At 32.1% G+C, this 19172-nt stretch overlaps 1 protein-coding gene across 2 annotated transcripts in view; it reads left to right on the top strand.

The window, feature by feature from the left end:
* ASZ1 (ankyrin repeat, SAM and basic leucine zipper domain containing 1) overlaps positions 1–15923 on the top strand; it is a 52349-nt gene extending 36426 nt beyond the window's left edge. Inside the window, exons 5-13 of one of the 2 annotated variants that reach the window (XM_047849026.1) lie at positions 1270–1381; positions 1910–2044; positions 3185–3309; positions 4292–4367; positions 5627–5683; positions 6662–6771; positions 10918–11023; positions 11868–11981; positions 15246–15923. In XM_047849026.1, the coding sequence (XP_047704982.1) occupies positions 1270–1381; positions 1910–2044; positions 3185–3309; positions 4292–4367; positions 5627–5683; positions 6662–6771; positions 10918–11023; positions 11868–11981; positions 15246–15398 (988 nt within the window). In that variant the 3' untranslated portion in view covers positions 15399–15923. The remainder of the gene's footprint in view (positions 1–1269; positions 1382–1909; positions 2045–3184; positions 3310–4291; positions 4368–5626; positions 5684–6661; positions 6772–10917; positions 11024–11867; positions 11982–15245) is intronic. The other variant, XM_047849027.1, reaches the window with a different exon arrangement.
* Positions 15924–19172: the final 3249 nt, after the last annotated feature.

The following is a 19172-nucleotide window of genomic DNA, read 5'->3' as shown; positions in this document are numbered from 1 at the left end:
GAAGGTGGGGTGGAGGAGAGGCATCAAGAGATTTAATTTAGACTTAGTGGAGAATTTGAATTAGTCGACTCAAATAATTTTGTTCTATTGTGTATGTTTTCATTATTTGTTTAAGTTACCAGGCAATTCCCTCTTTACTTTGTAAACATTACCTGTCTAATGAAGCCAGTGTATAGGAGATATTCAAGATAGAAGAGGCAATGCTTGACAGCTACCTTAGCATACAGTTTCCAATAAAACATTGAAATTGTAATAACCTAGGAAATAGAATAGAGAAATGTGTGAATCTTTTTGTGCTGAAGACATTAGTATGAAGTGACCAGATTCAGGATATACCTTATGTTAACAAGCTTTATAGAGAAATATTGTTTATAGGTGGTATATGTAATGTGAATAACCAAGATGAACTTCCTGGAGATCAAAACAGATTTCTGAAATTATTTACTTTGTTGTTCTTTTGTGAAGTTCCTTATATATAAATCAGATATTTGAGCCAATTCAGGAAGATTGAGCCCAGAATCCCAGACCACCTTCAAAACTGACCATGATACAGTTCAGCCCAAGTAGAACTGATAGAATCTTTCTGGTATCCTTTGTAATAGAACAAGAAGCTGACTAACTTCCATGAGGAGAGGGATTGAATCTCTATTTTGAGAAATGATACACAAGAGGGAAACCACTGTGCTTTCCCAGAAAATAGTCTGAGAGTCTGGCTAAACTATTAAACTAATCTCTTTCTTAACTAGAGTAAGCCTCCAAGTCAGGGTAAAATTCTTTCAGGCTTATACTAAAATAGAATCATAACAGACTACGATAAAGTTTTAAACTTATATTTTTATTAAATGTAATAAATAAAATATAATAAGCATTTAATAAGTATGAGCTATCCTGAGAGGACAGGGACCTTTTTTGGGTCTTTCATCATTGTATTCCCAGCATAAGCATAGTACTCTGATACTCTCCTACATGAATATGTAAATTATTGAAACCTCATATTCGAAAGTATGGCTTTTTGTGTGATTTTTTTTTAAACACGTGTCTTCACTAGAGGGTGCTGTGTAAGCATTCAGTACTTTTAAGTGTCTTCTTCCTTCACATTTATTTGCTGGGAGATTGGATTTTTAAATCACCTGATTTTTTAAAAGCTTTCATTTCCTTTTCTTTGATTTCAAAACAATACATTGGTATTGTGTATGGTAAAATTAATGAAATTGAGTAGCTGTTAATGTTGGCATTAACACAGATGTTTCTTTTCTTCCTCCTTGTTAGGAGACTTATGACTCCAATCATGTATGCTGCACGAGATGGTCACCCTCAAGTTGTTGCTCTCCTTGTTGCCCATGGAGCAGAAGTTAATACCCAGGATGAGAATGGTTATACCGTGAGAGTTGATTGTACAATGTCCCCTTTTCTAAGACATTGGTATCTTATCAGTAGTGCACAAAAAATTTTTAAGAAGTAAAAATTACAGAGGGGCTGGGATACAATTGCTGTTTGGTGAAGAAAAGCAACAGCTGAAACAAAAAAGGAATTATCTGATTCTCCTTGTCCTCACCCTTGGCACAAGAAGCTGTAACACACAGCAAAGCGTGGATTCTAGAATACACATAGAATTCTATTTTATAGAAAACAGTTCAGTGATTGGCAAATAAATTATTTTATTCTACAAAGCACTTGACTGGGTAAAATATTATATGATTTGTAAAATCTGTGAGCTCTGGCAGTCTGCTTTGCAGTTACAACTTTGGAAATATGTTTACTTTAGATTGTAAAATGAAGAGATTGCACCATTCTGTTAATTAACTATGCTCACTGTTTTATTGTGCCATAAATACTGTTGAAAAGTTTTCCTTTCTGTCTCATATACACTCCCTCTCTTTAAACAATCTTCTTTTTCCTCCACTTACAGGCTTTAACATGGGCAGCACGTCAGGGTCATAAAAATGTAGTTTTGAAGTTGCTTGAACTTGGAGCTAATAAAATGTTACAAACCAAAGATGGAAAGACACCGAGTGAGATTGCTAAAAGAAATAAACATCTAGAGGTATCCTATATATTAATTTTTCTGTGGCATGTTATGTTATTATTTCTAGAACTTTTGTATTATTTTCTTAGAACTCACAACTGTCATAATACCGTATCTGGCTATTATTAAATGTTTACATATGTAATTCTCCTCTGGCCAGGTAACGTAAACTTTATTTTCCTAGAGTATTCACAATTACTAAATAAGAGGCATATATAATGTGGTAATTTAAAAGCTATAGAAATAAATAATAAAATCTTATTCTGGCCCTAGAAATAAAATTGTAGTAGACTATTTAACATTTCAGACTGGTCCAGATTTTTAGAAATTAATTAGTGTATTGAGAAAGCTAATAAAATGCCAAAATTTGAACATGTAATTATTGAACATGTAATTTTAATTAGTACATATTAGACATTTTAAAAAATAAGTAAGTTAAATTTACTCCTATGCATGTGACAAGGTATTTAATAAAGAGATAACATAGTTGAGTAGATGATCTGTCATTCACATATTAAAGTCAGTAATAAATATTTGCCATACGTTAAATCACTTTATTGATAGGAAGTTTTAGTCTGAATATTAAAACTTTGGATCAAAGGGCTATAATGTCTAAGCAAGGGTGAATACAGTACAAGTGTAAAACTAAGTTATATAGTTCAAGAGCTTCCAGACCTGAGTTTCTGAATTTGAAAGCATGTAACATTCCAGAGGTTCTATCATATAATCAGACCATGCCACTTTCACTGCATGGAAAATAACTTTATTTTTTAAGCAATCTGATAAACATGCCTATCATCTTCTAACTCAAGTCTACATTTACGGAAGTATTCTAGAATAATTGCTAACCACTAAAGCCCTGTGAAACTTCAAAAGAAATTTATGGTGCTTCTTCTAAGCTTTGAAAATTTGAAAATTTTTAATTGGTTTACTGCATTATTAAATTTAGGGTAGATGACACTGAATTTGACATATTAAGAAATTTATGAATGTCAAAGATTATTTTGAGCCATAAATTGTTTCTTAAAGTGAGATTTGATTTTGTGTTCTGGTTGATTATGTAGCATAACCCTGACTTACTAAAAAGTTAGATTTTAAGTATAAGTGATAGTATATATAATGTTAAGTATATTTGAATGGCTTATTAACTTTTTGCAGATCTTCAATTTTCTTTCTTTTACTTTAAATCCATTGGAGGGAAAGCTCCAACAGCTAACTAAAGAAGAGACTATTTGTAAACTATTAACAACAGATTCTGATAAAGAAAAAGATCACATATTTAGGTAACAAAGCATGTTTTTGTTCAACAAAATACCTATAAATGAGTAAAAAATATGTATGTTTTATTACTTTTAGTAAATGTGATGACATTTAAAATAGGATATTTTACACGATTACAATCAATTTTTTTTTTAATTTTTTTTTTCAACGTTTATTTATTTTTGGGACAGAGAGAGACAGAGCATGAACGGGGAAGGGGCAGAGAGAGAGGGAGACACAGAATCGGAAACAGGCTCCAGGCTCTGAGCCATCAGCCCAGAGCCTGACGCGGGGCTCGAACTCACGGACCGCGAGATCGTGACCTGGCTGAAGTCGGACGCTTAACCGACTGCGCCACCCAGGCACCCCTACAATCAATTTTTAAATATCACTGAGAAATGTCTAGATTTTAAATGCTTTTTTCTACAGAATTTTAGAAAAATTTTATATATGTGTACTATTAACAGTAATGAGAATAATTTCTAACTTTAAAATATCAACAAAATTTATTTCTAAAAGTGTCTAAGATTATATTTTTGTTGGTGTTCAAACTAGACTGCATCTTGCTTTCTAATTCTTTTTAGCAGATTTCTGATTTTATAAGCTAAAATTAAAAATACACTTTTTTATGAACACAGTTCAGTACATGGCCACAAAATTTTTCTGTGCTTACCTACATTAAAATTATTAAGTCTTTACTTCCTACAATTAAAGAGATTTTCATGTATAGAAACCCCACAAGGAATATACATATTGGCAACTAATTTCATTCTTAGGAAAGATGAGCTACATTTTACTGTCGTCATTTTCTCTGTTAACTTATATCTTCACTCAAGAAACCTTCCTTATTCCACTGATATAACATAGGTCTAGTGTGTAAATTTGCAACTATATTACATATAGATACATTTTTACTCATTCTCATTCTGTATCTATATTATAAATATATATTGATTGTGCATTTATAGTCCGTTCTGAAATTGACGTTGCTATAAATGTGTCTAGTTCATATACAGCATTTGGAGACCTGGAAATATTTTTACATGGTCTTGGGCTTGAACATATGACAGATTTATTAAAGGTAAGATTTTGTATAAGCTACAGAGAATTATAGATGTATGTTTATTTGTTGGTTAACTAAATATTAATGCTTAAGCATGCTTAAATAAAAATGCCAAACACACTTTTCTCCATAATTTATACTAGATCCCATTTTAAGGCTACAAGCATTTGAAAAATTTATTATTCTAGAAATTTAAATAAATTTGAATTTGGCTGGAATAAACAGCTTTTATTCACTGCCTGAAACTTCATAGGACTCCTCCTTGTACATCTAAGCCTTTAGATTGTTTTTTTTTTTTAATGTTTATTTATTTTTAAGAGAGAGAGAGCATGAGAAGAGGAGGGGCAGAAAGAGAGGGAGACACAGAATCCCAAGCAAGTTCCAGGCTCTGAGCTGTCAGCACAGAGCCCAACGTGGGGCTCAAACTCACAGTGAGATCATGACCTGAGCTGATCAGACGCTTAACCAACTGAGCCACCCAGGCACCACTGCCTGGTGCAGATTGTTTTTAGAGTTGCTTCCTGTATAGAATATTAGAAGCATGATTTTAAGTCAAACAGATCTGGTATCAGATTCTTGCTCTAATGATTGTTTAACTGAAATATGTGACTTAAATCTCTTTTTTCATAGGATGATAATACCTAGTGTAGGATTGTCATAGATATTAAATTAGATCATATGCCAGGCAGTGTTTTAGGTACTTTAGGATGCATTATGGGGTTTGAGTTATGGTACGTTAGGTATGCATTATAGGGTTTGACAGTTAACCATTTAGCTGAATGAAGCAGTAAAGCACTTTTTAAAATAGGCTCTCCTTAGGAATGGGCACATTCTGTTTAGGTAGTTCAGAATTGTGCTTCATTGTACAATCTTGAAACTTCTTCCTATTTGAGAAATACTGAATAAAACTGAATGTTATTGATTGTTTAATATGATGCAGTTAGAAATTTAAAATATTCATAAAACATAACTTCTGTCAAATTTTATAGATCTACCTTCCTTTTTATGTGAGCATATATAAACTGTAATAATTTTCTTTGAATCTGGGAAACCGGTTATGTTTGTACTTTTTTAGGTAATCATTTACACATGTTAATGACACTCATCATCTAGCCAGTAGTACAATTCTATACCCGCATATTCTATCCCCTTCTAGAACTGAAAGTTGACTGACTATAACTGACTAATTTATAAATGACTAATTTATGACACTTGCCTACTTTCCTTTCTAATGTTTTACTTATATTGAAAGGTGGTGTTTTTTTTCTTCTCTACAGGAAAGGGATATAACTTTAAGACATCTTTTGACCATGAGGAAAGATGAGTTTACAAAGGTTAGTATCAGTTTCAAAAACTCCAGACCTTCTTTCATATTTTAAGAATTGTGGATATTTTTATTTTCTATTTTAAAAATTCTGGGGCTACAGACCGTAAATGATCCTTTACTAGTTTTTTTGATTACATATGATTATGGATAACCATATCTGAAATCTTCTGTTATAGTATTAAGTTGCTTTAAGAACATTGAAGGACTTAGAGTTGTTTTTCTTTCTTCAGATTAATCATGAGAGCTCAACTAAAACTGGTTCTTCATTTGTAAATCTGAAATAGTTTTGTAAAAGAGGTTACTTAGAAATAAGAGGTGGCTTTTTGTATATGTAAGTATGAATATGTGTCATCGAAATTCTGCCTTTTGCTGGGTTCTCAAAAGATCAAGACCTATTATTTTGCCATCTAACATTATTAAGTAACAATCTGAAAATAGCTTTGAAAATAACAATTGAAAATATTAGAGATATTTAATACTAATAAATAGCATACTAAAAGGTAATGATTTTCCTCCACACACACATTGGAAACTTGAAATCTTCAGTATTGTTGAAAGTCAAAATAAACATACTACTTAGCTAAACCCAAAAGAGAAAATTTAGTTAACACCAATGGTAGAATGAAGACAAAAGACATAATCCTTCTATAATCACTGGTAATATTTTAAATAATACTTTGAAGGAAAATTGTTTTACTGTGGTGGTTTTGGAAAGATTATTTTAATATCTGATCATTTGTTTTTAGAGTTTTGCAAAAAAAATTGACTATAGTCACTATATATCTAAATAAAAATCTAAATGACGTAACCTTGTCAGTCACGGTTATAAGCAAACCATCTATTTTTCAGTATGTTTCTTATTTTTCTAATATGTATGTTTTTTCAAGATATAAATTAATCAAGGAGAAAACTTTTTCAGTAATTTTGGATATTAAATTACTCAAGTATGACTGTCTTGTTGCACCTTAAAATTATTTCTACTTAGAATGGAATTACCAATAGAGATCAGCAGAAAATTCTGGCTGCTCTTAAAGAACTCGAGGTAGAAGAGATAAAATTTGGAGAACTACCTGAAGTGGCAAAGTTGGAAATCAGGTAAACTTAACATTAATATTGTTTAGAATGAGCTGTTCTTAAAAAAAGAACTAAAAAGTTTAATTTTGATAGTTTCTGGGTCTTTTTACTTGATACTGTCATTTTACCAAGGAAATGGATAGTTCATTTTATCATCTATTGTGTTCTGAAATGGGAAGTCATTTATAAAGTCAATTTTTATGAAGTCATTTTACCAAGAAGCAAAACAATGCATCTTCTTATTAACTCAGCTAGAAACATTCTTTTATTTTTTCATTGCATCTTGTTAAATGAACTATATGAGATGCCATGCTTCTCATAGTATAGCTCTTACTCTCTTTGAGTCATTTTATGTGTCAAAAGTTGAAAATTCAAAGTAGTAATTTTTTCACATAGGGCAGTAAGAAAGCATTTCTTAATGTAGCTCAGCCCCCATTTTCAGCCTATTCTTAAGGAATTAAGTTGTCAGTATATAAAGTTTGGTTTCAATATTATAAATTTGTCAAGCACTGATTATTAGTAATATTAGTAATCTAAAATCCATTTTTAAAATAATTGTATTTGATTTTATTAATATTTTCTGGGGCAGTAAATTGTTCAACTTTTTATTTGAAATCATTATAGAATTACAGGAAATTGCAAAGAGATGTACAGGGAAGTCCCATACAGTCATTACCCACTCTCACCCAGTGCTAACATCTTGTATAACTATAGTACAATATTAAAGCCATAAAACTGACATATATGGTACAATGCACATAGTTTATTTGCATTTCACTGGTTATACATGTGCTCATTTGTGTGTACATGTATAGGTCTATTCAGTTTTATTGTGTGTGTATCTTTATGTAACCATTGCCACAAACAGTACACTTAACATACCATTACCATAAGGCTCACTCACACTACTCCTTTATAGCCATACCCATCCCCCCAATCCTTAACAACCAACAATTTGTTATCCATCTTGATGATGATATTCATGAATGTTACTTAAATGGAATCATACAATGTGTATCCTTTGTAATTGGCTTTTTTCACTCATCCTAATTCCCTTGAGGTTCATCCAAGCTGTATCTTATAAAATATACTTACAAGTACAGTACTATCATCACTAACGTAGCCTATCTAAAACTAACATTGCAACTGTAATAAACATGAATTAAAAATGATAGATTTCCACACCATTTTAGAATTTAGAGAGGTTTTACATGGGATAATTTAGATGATCCAGATTTCTTTAAAAAGCTTATTGCAAAATTAACTTATTTATGTTTCTCTTAATCTGCCTCCTTATAATAAGATGATCTGTATTCAAAATAATGCCTCATTGTTTCCAAATAACATTCTAACTCTTAAATATTTAAACACACTTAAATATTTAAAAGGATTTCAGTTGTGAGGACTTAAAAACAGCAAACCTTCTTGAATCTCTGTTAATTTTCTTAATTTTTAAATGTATTGTCTCTATGAAAAAATATTCTAAGTTCTACATGACTAGCTTGGAAATTAAAATTTTTAATATAACTTATTTATATGATGGCAGAGTTGCCTTTTAGAATTTACTTTGAGGAATTTAATAGACTTAAAGAATGTGCAGAATCCTGAATGGTTCACTTATTAAAACTGCTGAATTTTTTAAAAAATATAACTGGCAGACATATATTCCAGGAATTTGACCTTGTTATTAAATCACAGACTGTGTTTACAGGCTGTTATGAAAAAGGTTTTACTTCCCATTTGTTCAAAGTCATTCTTTAAAGAAGAAATTAGTCATTAAGTCATAAGAAAACTAACAGCAGGAAAAGTTGAACTGATTAATTATAATCTTCTGGTAATGTGACTTCACCAATCTAGCTACTGATTTATTTTATGATACTTTCCTTCTATGTGTTAAATTTTCTAAGATAGTCTGTTACAAGAACATATATGCACAGTCCTTTTATTTTTTTCTACACTTAATCTTACTATGTTTGCAGAATTAGAGAATGCAATTTAAAAATAATAACTATTCCATTACTAGCTTGAGATATTTTGAACAGAAATAGTAAGGATTCATCCCTATCTTGACATTTTCAACAGTTTCTGTCCAGACCTTTCCTCTAAGCCCACCTGAGTGCTACTCAAGTCTGTCAAAAGCATCTCAAAATTATGTCCATTAAGAAAACTATTTCTCCTCCAAAAAGAAAAAGATAAAGAATTTTATGTAAAAATATATTGTTCACATCTATTATTTATTAAACATTCTAAAATTGGAAACTTGAAATATTTTACATTGGGGAATGATTGAATTACATTGCATTAACATATTTTATTCTGTCCTTAAAATTATTTTGAGATTTAATATCATAGAAAAATAATAAGGTTAAGAGACAAATATTAAATGGAGTGTGAAGCATAGTGCCAGTTGTATATATGCATACGAAAAATACTAGTAGAAAATATTCTGGAAGAAAATAGAACCAGTCAGTATCTTTAGGTGATAAGAGTAGTGGTAATTTTAATTTTTCCAGATATTTTATAATAAGCACATAGTTTTGGAGTACCTTTATTTAAGGTGTGAATTCTATCCTAACACTTGACTTTACATTCTTTTTTTCAAATTTTTATTTAATTTCTAGTTAGTTAACATATAGTGTAATAATTGGTTTCAGGAGTAGAATTTAGTGATTCATCACTTACATAAAACACCCAGTGTTCAATACAGTAAGTGCCCTCCTTAATAGCCATCATACATTTAGCCCATCCCCTACCCACCTCCCCTCCATCAACCCTGTTTGTTTTCTATAGTTAAGAGTCTCTTATGATTTGCTTCCCTCTCTTTTCTTTTTCCCTTCTCCTATGTTCATCTGTTTTGTTTCTTAAATTCCACATAGGAGTGAATTCATATGGTACTTTTTTTCTCTGACTTATTTCACTTAGAAAAATACACTCTAGCTCCGTCCATGTTGCTACAAATAGCAAGATCTCATTCTTTTTAAGTTTGAGAGAAACAGCATGAGTGGGGAGAGTCAGAAAGAGAGGGAGAGAGGTAATCCCAAGCAGGCTCGCTCCACAAGGTCAACATAGAACCCTACAAGGGGCTCAATCCCACACACCATGAGATCATGATCTGAGCCAGAATCAAGAGTCGGACACTTAACCAACTGAGCCACCCAGGCCACCCCAAGATTTCATTCTTTTTGGTGGCTGAGTAATAATTCCATTACATATATACACTGCATCTTCTTTATCCATTCATTAGTCAATGTACATTTGGGCTCTTTCCTTATTTTGACTTCACATTTTAAAAACAGCCTGTTGTTTTAGTCAGCTTACACTATGTTATGCTTCAGTAACAAATAACTTCTAAATCTAAACAACTTATAACAAAATTTATTTCTTGAGTACCCATATTATGGCTGTACCTGCAGTGGATCTCCTTCTTGTTATTACTCTGAAAACAGGCTGGATAAACAGCCCCAACTGGGACATGCTGTTCTTATAGCACAGGGAAAAGAGAAGTATATTGTAACAAGAGGTATATTATACAGCTCTGGGGTAGGCAGTGGGCAGCCAGCCATTCAGGGTATGTAATGAATGCATACTATAGAGTTGTGATTTTTACAACTTGCCTGTCGATATTTATATTCAGTGGCCCTGAAAATTATACATCACAAGAAAGGTATGTATTTTCCTTATATTCATTCAGACTGATAAATTTGTATTCAAGTATCTATCATCTCTGTGAAACATTACTAATTATCTATTACCATTATACTACATTCATTATCTCTGAGTTTTGATGTCTCAGCTATAAGCTAATGTTAACATCTACCTTACAGGAGTTGTTGGGAGGAGCTAAAAGAATAATAAATGTAAAGTAACCAGTGTAGTACCTTCACATAATAGATACTCAAATATTGACACTTTTATATTCCTTCTTTATATGTCCTTTTGAATAATGATGTTACAATTCCATGTCTGCCTCAAATGCTGAAGCTTGAGATCCTCAAGATTTGAGACTTGTTATACTCAATGTCTATTTCAGTTGTTAATATACATTAGCTATTCTATAAGTATTTTTAAAGAATTTAGTAAATATTATGGCTAGACATTAACTATCCCAGTAGAATGAAGTAAATTGCTCATATTAGTGATTCCTATTTGTTTGTTTCCTCTATTTAGTGGTGATGAGTTCCTCAACTTTCTTCTGAAATTAAACAAACAGTGTGGCCATTTAATAACAGCAGTACAGAATATCATTTCTGAGTTGCCTGTAAATTCCCACAAGGTATTCTATAAAAGTTGTTAAGTGAAGAAAAGTATGAATACTGAAGAACATTCCAGATAAGTTAATGACAATTCAATAAACAGTTATCTGGTAAAATTGTATCTTTCTTCTACAATGTCACATAAAATCTAAATAGGTCAATTTGTTTAATATTACTTTTACTATATCTTTTATTTTTAATTAATTGAAAAACTCTGTGTTCTAGCTCTCAGGAAAAGGAAAATGAGTCAGACCAAAAATTAAACTGATCTGTGTATTAAACTTAACATTTGTTCTTAAAGGGAATTTAGTTGTTTAAAATACAAAGTGACAGGAGACCCAAGTGAAGGTTGGAACAAAACAATGTGCTGAGTGTTATTAAAAACCATATCAATGTAAGGTTTTTTAATGAAGGAAAATTTAAATAGAGAAAGTGTAAGTGGCCTGTAAAAGCAAACTTTTTTGTAGAGTTTTTCATGTGGTTTGGTTTTAGCTATTTGTTTAAAAAATTTTTAATGCACTTGTTTTCCTCTGATTTTTTATAGAATACTAATCTAGGAGTCCTATCATTCTTAAAATCTTCATGAATTTATTTATTCACCATAAATATTATTACTGCTAAATATTAGTCTCCATAAAGTCATATATACATAATCTTGGTAAATGTATTCAGGAAACTAAGATTTGACTGTTTATATATATAAAATCACAAAGTTCTTTTTGGTATCAGAATTTATTCTGAACAAAAAAATGCTTTTCAGTTACATAATTTAAAGAGTGAGAAAACTGTATCATTTTTGTAGATACAAAGTTGTAAAAAGTTGTTTCCCATTTTTTAAAATGTAACTTTTGAAAATATTCACAGATAGTACTAGAATGGTCTTCTCCCCGGAATTTTACTTCCGTTTGTGAAGAACTGGTTAGTAATGTTGAAGATTTGAGTGAAGAGGTCTGCAAACTAAAAGACTTAATTCAGAAGGTATATATTTAACATTAAAAAAGGGGGAAATTATGTACAGCATAATATGTTAGATGATGAAGCAATTCTGACAAAAGCAACTTGCTTCCCCTAGACAAGTGGGAAAAGAATAGTTTCCAAAGGAAGACATAAAGATAAAAAACAAACTTTGTGGGTCATTAGAGAAATGCAGACTAAAAGAATAAGATCTATCCTTTTTCATCTTTTAAATTAGCAAGGGAGAACGTTGGTGATTCACCAAGCTGACACTTTCATGTGAGACTGGTGTCTCAACTCCTTTCAAAAATAGTTTGGCAAGATGTGCCAAGGACCATAAAAATATGTGCATCTTTCAGTAGCTTAATGATTCCAAAAGTGTTATGTACCAGAAGTATCGTGTGCCAGGAGAATGATTTAATAAATTATGATACAACCACTTGTTACAATGATACGTAGCCAGTCAGAAAAACAATGAAAATCAAATATTTATGAAGTTATAGATATCATAAAGATATGAAGTTGTATTTGTAGAATTTATTTACATATAAATATGCAGATGAAAACGACAGGTTTATCAGCTCTGTTAATGATACAGGTTTTTAGATGAAATACTCTATTTTCTAGACTTTCTTAAAGAGTGTGGGCCTTTTTGGTTGTTTTTTCTGTACTCATAGAAGTGTACATCTGGATTTAAGGACAGATGATTTTCCCTCCTTTAAGAAAATTGGCTGTAACAAAATCCATGTTGCTAAAATAGGGAACTCTGTTGAAGATAAGTAATAAAAAAAGGAAAACATTTTCATTTGACTAAATAACTCACTTGTGAGTTCTCCAAGCCTATTTAATAAATATACTTGGCATCTGTAAACTTTTTGTGAAATAGCTGAAGTGAATGTTAGATTATGCATTAAATTTGTATAACTTCAACCCATAAGCCGCTTGATATTTTTGTTAATATTTTATCAAGAAAAGTTCTTCTCAAAATCAACTTTATACATGTTCCAAGTAATTTGTCATTCTAGCTATTAACATATGTTCAATTAAAAGGAGTCTTTAAAAAGTGAACAGAAATTGTAAAGCAAGTTTTACAAAATAGCAGGGGAATAAATAAAGATAAAATGGGGCAAATGAGTAATATATCTCAAAATTCTTGTAGGAGATACCTCCCTTCTAGAGAAAGAGGCATCTTAGAAGTTGTATTATCTTTGACATTTATTCATTCACAGGCGTGAGGGTGCCTGCTGTATGTCAGACAACCATGCTACACAGCAGTCTTCTAATTATTCTACTTCCACTTTTGTATTCCTTTAATCCACAACCACTCCTCAAACAAACTTTCTCATACAAAAGTCTGATTTTCTACTTTCTGAACTTGTTGATAACATGAGGACTATAGCACTGCTCATCTTCACTACCTTCATCATCTCCAAGAAGTGAAGGAAAATGGTATTGATTTGACTTAGGATAATATCTTTCATGAGGATCCAGGGGAAATTTGGAAGGATTGTGTAAAGATACTTCCTGCAAAGCATCATCCTTTAATGTTTAGAGTAGGAAACTCTCCCAGGACATCTTTGCCTCAGGATTGGTAATTATTTGGTTTCTCTAAGATGAACTAAAAACATTTGGGGAGGGGGAGGAAGACTGAGATGAAGCTAAAGAGAGAGGACAGGTTTTTCCTAAAAGAATGAAATAAAGAAACACTGCTCTAGGGGTGACTTTGACTCTAAAACATAAACGATTCGATCAGGTACCATAATATTTATTTTAATAACATATACCTATAAGGAGAAATTTTAGCTTTCTTTAGCTAATGGAAAGTCTGTTTTCTGTGGCCTTCTCTACCTTGAATTTATACATTTCTGTATAAGAACCAGCCTCGAAAACACATTTAGTGATTTATAATAATTGCAGATACAGTACTTTGGTCAGGAAAGTCTTAATTTTAGAACAAGCTATTGCAGTGGTTTTTCTGGATTAGTCTTCAGTAGTAATCACCATAGTGAGACTTGATTGAGAGAACTGTGAAGGCTTCCAGATTTGGGAGTATGCTATTATCTGATATTTCAGTTTACCAATAATAACTGAAGCAAATTAAAAAACATATGAGTTACCATCAATAAGTGTATGGAGGTAACAAAGAGGGAGGGTAGGAGAGGTCAAGGCTAGACTTTAACACCACATCACTCTCTTTCAAAGCAACACACTGACAGGCTCCTGTCAGAAAGGGTCATTCTAAGTAATTGGTTAATAAAAGGAATGGCTGTCTCAGGATTCAGTAAATGGAGCATCAGTGTCAAAAAGGAATCTGTTACTGAATGAAGCCATTTGGAAGTTAGGCCAAGAATACAGTATTAATGAGATTGGCATTGAAGTCTGTTTTCTGCTGTAAATTTAAAATTAATTTTGCAGGCTTTTTAAATTAAATATTTACACTGTAGATTTTAGAAGTAGTTATTCTTGCTAATGTTGAAAATATTTATGTCACCACTCCAGCCCAGGATGTTTCTAGTATATATCACTCTATAAATGTGCCTGATTCTTTTTATCTTTTGAGGATCTTTTGGCTTTTACTCATTCTCCCTCTTCTGCCACTCCCCCATCAACTATCTTCTCTCTCTCTCTCTCTCTGTCCCTCTCTCTCTCTCTCTCTCTCTCTCTCTCATACACACAATGTACACACACAAGTTGGGGGGCCTTCTGTAGCAACAGAGTTCAGTGTATAAGTATTTATAAACTTACTGAGCCTGTACTTTAATTGCTGAGAAGCGCTAAAAGATCCACTTAGGTTTTTGTTAGTATTTGTTCCTGCAATTATATTTAAATAAAGGATTAAACTTCTGGCAGTTGCATCAAACCTTTGAGTTTTTGTTAAATTTAATGTTTTGTAGGTATGCTATAAGAATGGTTCACTGTTTTCAAGAAATCATTTGATATTTAATGTTGAAGGGAAAAATAACAACTGTCATTGCTTGTAGGTAGAAATAAAGACTTTAACGTTCAAGGAACTTTAGCTCCTGATACAAAAACATGATTTTGAAATGTAATAATCTATGAAAGTATTTATTCTTAATGTGAAACTAATAATTTACTATAATGGGATCCTGGGGAAAAACGACTGTTTTTTGAGACATTTAAGTGTTCACTTTAAATCTTGCATGAGAATCTTGCTTTGGCTGCTTCTACATCAGCTGAATTAATGTGGATATTTTTAAAAATCAAAGATACTTTTATTTTCAGTGTACTTTACATTAACTCTTTTCATTTTCTCACACTAAATATTAGTTGCAAAATGAGCGAGAAAATGATCCAACTCATATACCATTAATGGAAGAAGTATCTACATGGAACAGTAGAATTTTGAAGAGGACGGCTGTTACAGTGTGCGGATTTGGGTTTCTTCTTTTCATTTGCAAGCTGACTTTCCAGAGAAAATAACCCTAATATTGTGTTTTGAGTAATATCTTATTCAAATTACCTACAAATGTTGCTTTTAACTATTTGTGGCACAGCATAACTACATTCTTTGCTGATACTCCACAGGAGAAATTACAATAGCATAGAACAGAAAGTTTCCTTAGAAAGTGGTTTGTCAGTTTGAGTTAAAAATGTAATTTGTTGTATTTTTATGTTAATTTTGGTCAAGCAGTAAATTATGTGATTCATAAGTTTAGCACTATGATTCTAAATCCCATTCAGAATAAAAGTTTTATCTAATATTATTTGACACTTAAAAAACAGTGTGTTCCTGACTCTCTTAACTACAGAGAACAAAATTGATGGTTGTTACCAGAGGGGAGGTGGGTGGGGGATGGGCAAAATAGGGGATGCGGATTAAAGAGTACACTTACCATGATGAAAAAACTAAAACAAAAAAAGAACAGTGTGTTCCACTGTCACAGTGAATCTTACAGAATGTGTAAAATGTTCATAAATAAGTCCCTTTCTTTTAGTCCTTATTTTTCCCTTCCATTATTATGTAATAAGGAATTTCTTAATTTTTTAGTTCTGTAACATTAGGAAATTAATGACTTTGAAACTATTTCAGACCATGCAAAGAATAAAGATAAAATGAACAATTTTTGAATTATGGATTAAAAACCTAGGGAAAATATCTAAAATGTAAATTTAAAAAAATTTAGGGGTGCCTGTGTGGCTCAGTAGGTTGAGAGTATGACTCTTGATTTCAGCTCAGATCATGATCCCAGGGTCCTCAGACTGAGCCCCACATAAGATTCTTTCTCCCTCTCCCTCTGGCCCTCTCCCCTGCTCGTGCACTCTCTCTCTAAAAAAAGTTAATTAAAAAAATAAAAAATTTTAGACAATAGTGTGGAAAGTACACAGTACATTAAAATTTTTTATGTAATGTACCTATGGGAACTATGACAGGTACTATGTGTAACATTCTTGAAGATGTTATGACAGTGAGTGGCATGTGGCATGTGATGTCTATCAATCTGAAAAGCAATACATGATTGATTATGTGGGGTTTTTTTCCCAAACCAAATGATGATACTCAGATTTTAAAAGTGAAGGTGAAAAAGGGCAGGCCTGATTTCACAGGGAACATGGCAGTTAAATATTGCTTGACTTAGTGGATCTACAACAACAGATGCAGTGGATCTACAAAAAAATTGTAGAAAAGAAGAATATAATTAGTGGTAATTTCTGCTCTTTGTTACACAAGAGCAGCAAGACTCGAATAATTCCTTTTCTGAGAATACACTCAACCATATATCACTGGAAGGAACGTATCTGACATTTTTACCGAAGTGCCATAGCAAGACATTTTTTTTCTGATACCCCTCAATTTAAGTGGGTTCAAGACCAGAATAGGGGTAGGAGAAGAGGTCCTTCTTCTAACACAGATAATGTTTCACTCCTAGCACGTTTCTTTTTTTTTTAATATGAAATTTATTGTCAGATTGGTTTCCATACAACACCCAGTGCTCATCACAACAGGTGCCTTCCTCAGTGCCCATCACCCACCCTCCCTTCCCTCCCAACCCCCCATCAACCCTCAGTTTATTCTCAGTTTTTAAGAGTCTCTGATGGTTTGGCTGTCTCCCTCTCTTTTTTTTTTTTTCTTCCCCTCCCTCACGGTCTTCTGTTAAGTTTCTCAGAATCCACATAAGAGTGAAAACATATGGTGTCTGTCTTTCTCTGTAGGACTTATTTTTCTTAGCATAACACTCTCCAGTTCCATCCACGTTGCTACAAAAGGCCATATTTCATTCTTTCTCATTACCAAGTAGTAGTCCATTATGTATATAAACCACAATTTCTCTGGAAAACAGTGTGGAGGTTCCTCAAAAAATTAAAAATAGATCTGCCCTATGACCCAGCAATAGCACTGCTAGGAATTTACCCAAGGGATACAGGAGTGCTGATGCATAGGGGCACTTGTACCCCAATGTTTATAGCAGCACTTTCAATAATAGCCAAATTATGGAAAGAGCCTAATGTCCATCAACTGATGAATGGATAAAGAAATTGTGGTTTACCCCTAGCACATTTATTAGGCAAATAGAAGGTGTTTAATACATGTTAGTTTCCTTTAAAAAAATGACTTACTATCTGATTATTTAACAATAGTCTTTCACCTCAGTTCATCTTTAAAGATGATCATATCTCTTCTTTTGGCCGACTAGGTCACTGTTTTTTTTCTTCTAATCAAACCAAACTATATGTATCTCAAATATTAGGATAAACTATGAAAATTCAAATTGATAAAATATTTTATTTCCAAAAATATTAGCAAGTTCCTTAAAATAGTGATCTGCTGTAATGTATTTTAAGTATGATTAACTATTCAGGGGAAAGAAATACTGTAAAGTCCATTGTATCTGCATATTCTAAGTATATTTTTACTTCCTTGACAAATACAGTATAATTTTCAGATTGCAGATTAAAAATAAATAGGACCTTTTTGTGATTAAATTGTTCATGCATAAAGTATCAATAGAATACATAAGATTTTCCTCATTGTTTAGAATAGGTAATTTTATCTAGAGTGTAAGTCTCTTCCTACTCTGTTTGACTTGATTACAGTGCTTTACCACAAGGGTAAACCTTTTGAAATATTCATTCTTTTACAAGATAGCACAAATCATTTTTCTTCTCTTCTTGAAACAAGTTCCACAGAGACCCCTCTAAAACCACAGATATAAATGTAAACCAAGTTTTAATTCTATGCAATTGAAAGTAATAAAACTTTATTTTTTTATTAACTGATACTTAATTTTTAATTAGTTGGAATCAGAAAATGTTCCTACACCTTTGGAACTGACTTTGGAACACAAATAATGCCTCTTAAGCACCTCTTGGGATGCAAGTATCTTTCAAAAATGCATACTTGCCACTGTCCTTAAGTGGAATGCTTAGTGCCATCTGGTAGCTCTATTCCATTTCCCTTGTACACTTACTTTTTCACTGAATAACTATTTTCTGGTTCTCTGCCCTCAAATTTCTAAGACCTCCTCCTCATCTCATTCTTAAATGGTGGACTTACTTCTTACTGCCCTGGGGAATAGAATCAGTTAAAGAAGAACTTCCACACTGGATTTCCTAGACTTTCTTGTAAAGGGCTAGATAGTAAATATTTTAGTCTTTGTAGCCCATGTGTTCTATATCGCAACTTCTTAATATAGCTATTGTAGTACAAAAGCACCTGTAGACTGTACATAAATGAATAGATGTGAGTGTGGTACAAAATTTTATTTACAAAAACAGGTAGTTGCCCAGATTTGGCCCCCAACCTATATTTTGCCAACCTAGCCAAAGGTCACAGAGTTACAACTAGGAATTTTGGGGTGTGTGTGTGTGTGCGCTTTTAATTTTTATCCAGTCTGACAGCCTCTGCCTTTTGACTGGATTGTTTAATCCATTCATATTCACTGTTACTATTGGTGTATTATTGATGTATTGGGCAGAAATAACCATTTTACTTTTGTTTTCCATATGATTGATATAGAAAAACCTCTTTATTGATTTTTTTCACATTTTTGAGTTATTTTCTTAGTGGTTGATCTAGGGCTTACCATATATGTATTTAACCTATAAGAATCTCTCCAGACTTATAACTAACTAAATTCCAGTGAGATATGGAAATGTTAATTCCTATATAGCTTTATTCTATTGTCTTCCATTTTTTATACTATTAATATTATGCATATTACATCTATATGTTACAAATCCAGCAGTATAGTGTTA

The sequence above is a fragment of the Prionailurus viverrinus genome, chromosome A2 (genome assembly GCF_022837055.1).
Source record: "Prionailurus viverrinus isolate Anna chromosome A2, UM_Priviv_1.0, whole genome shotgun sequence".
In the NCBI taxonomy this organism is placed as follows: domain Eukaryota; kingdom Metazoa; phylum Chordata; class Mammalia; order Carnivora; family Felidae; genus Prionailurus; species Prionailurus viverrinus.
The sequence above is the reverse complement of the archived record's forward strand: the minus strand, read 5'-3'. Positions and strand labels throughout refer to the sequence as shown.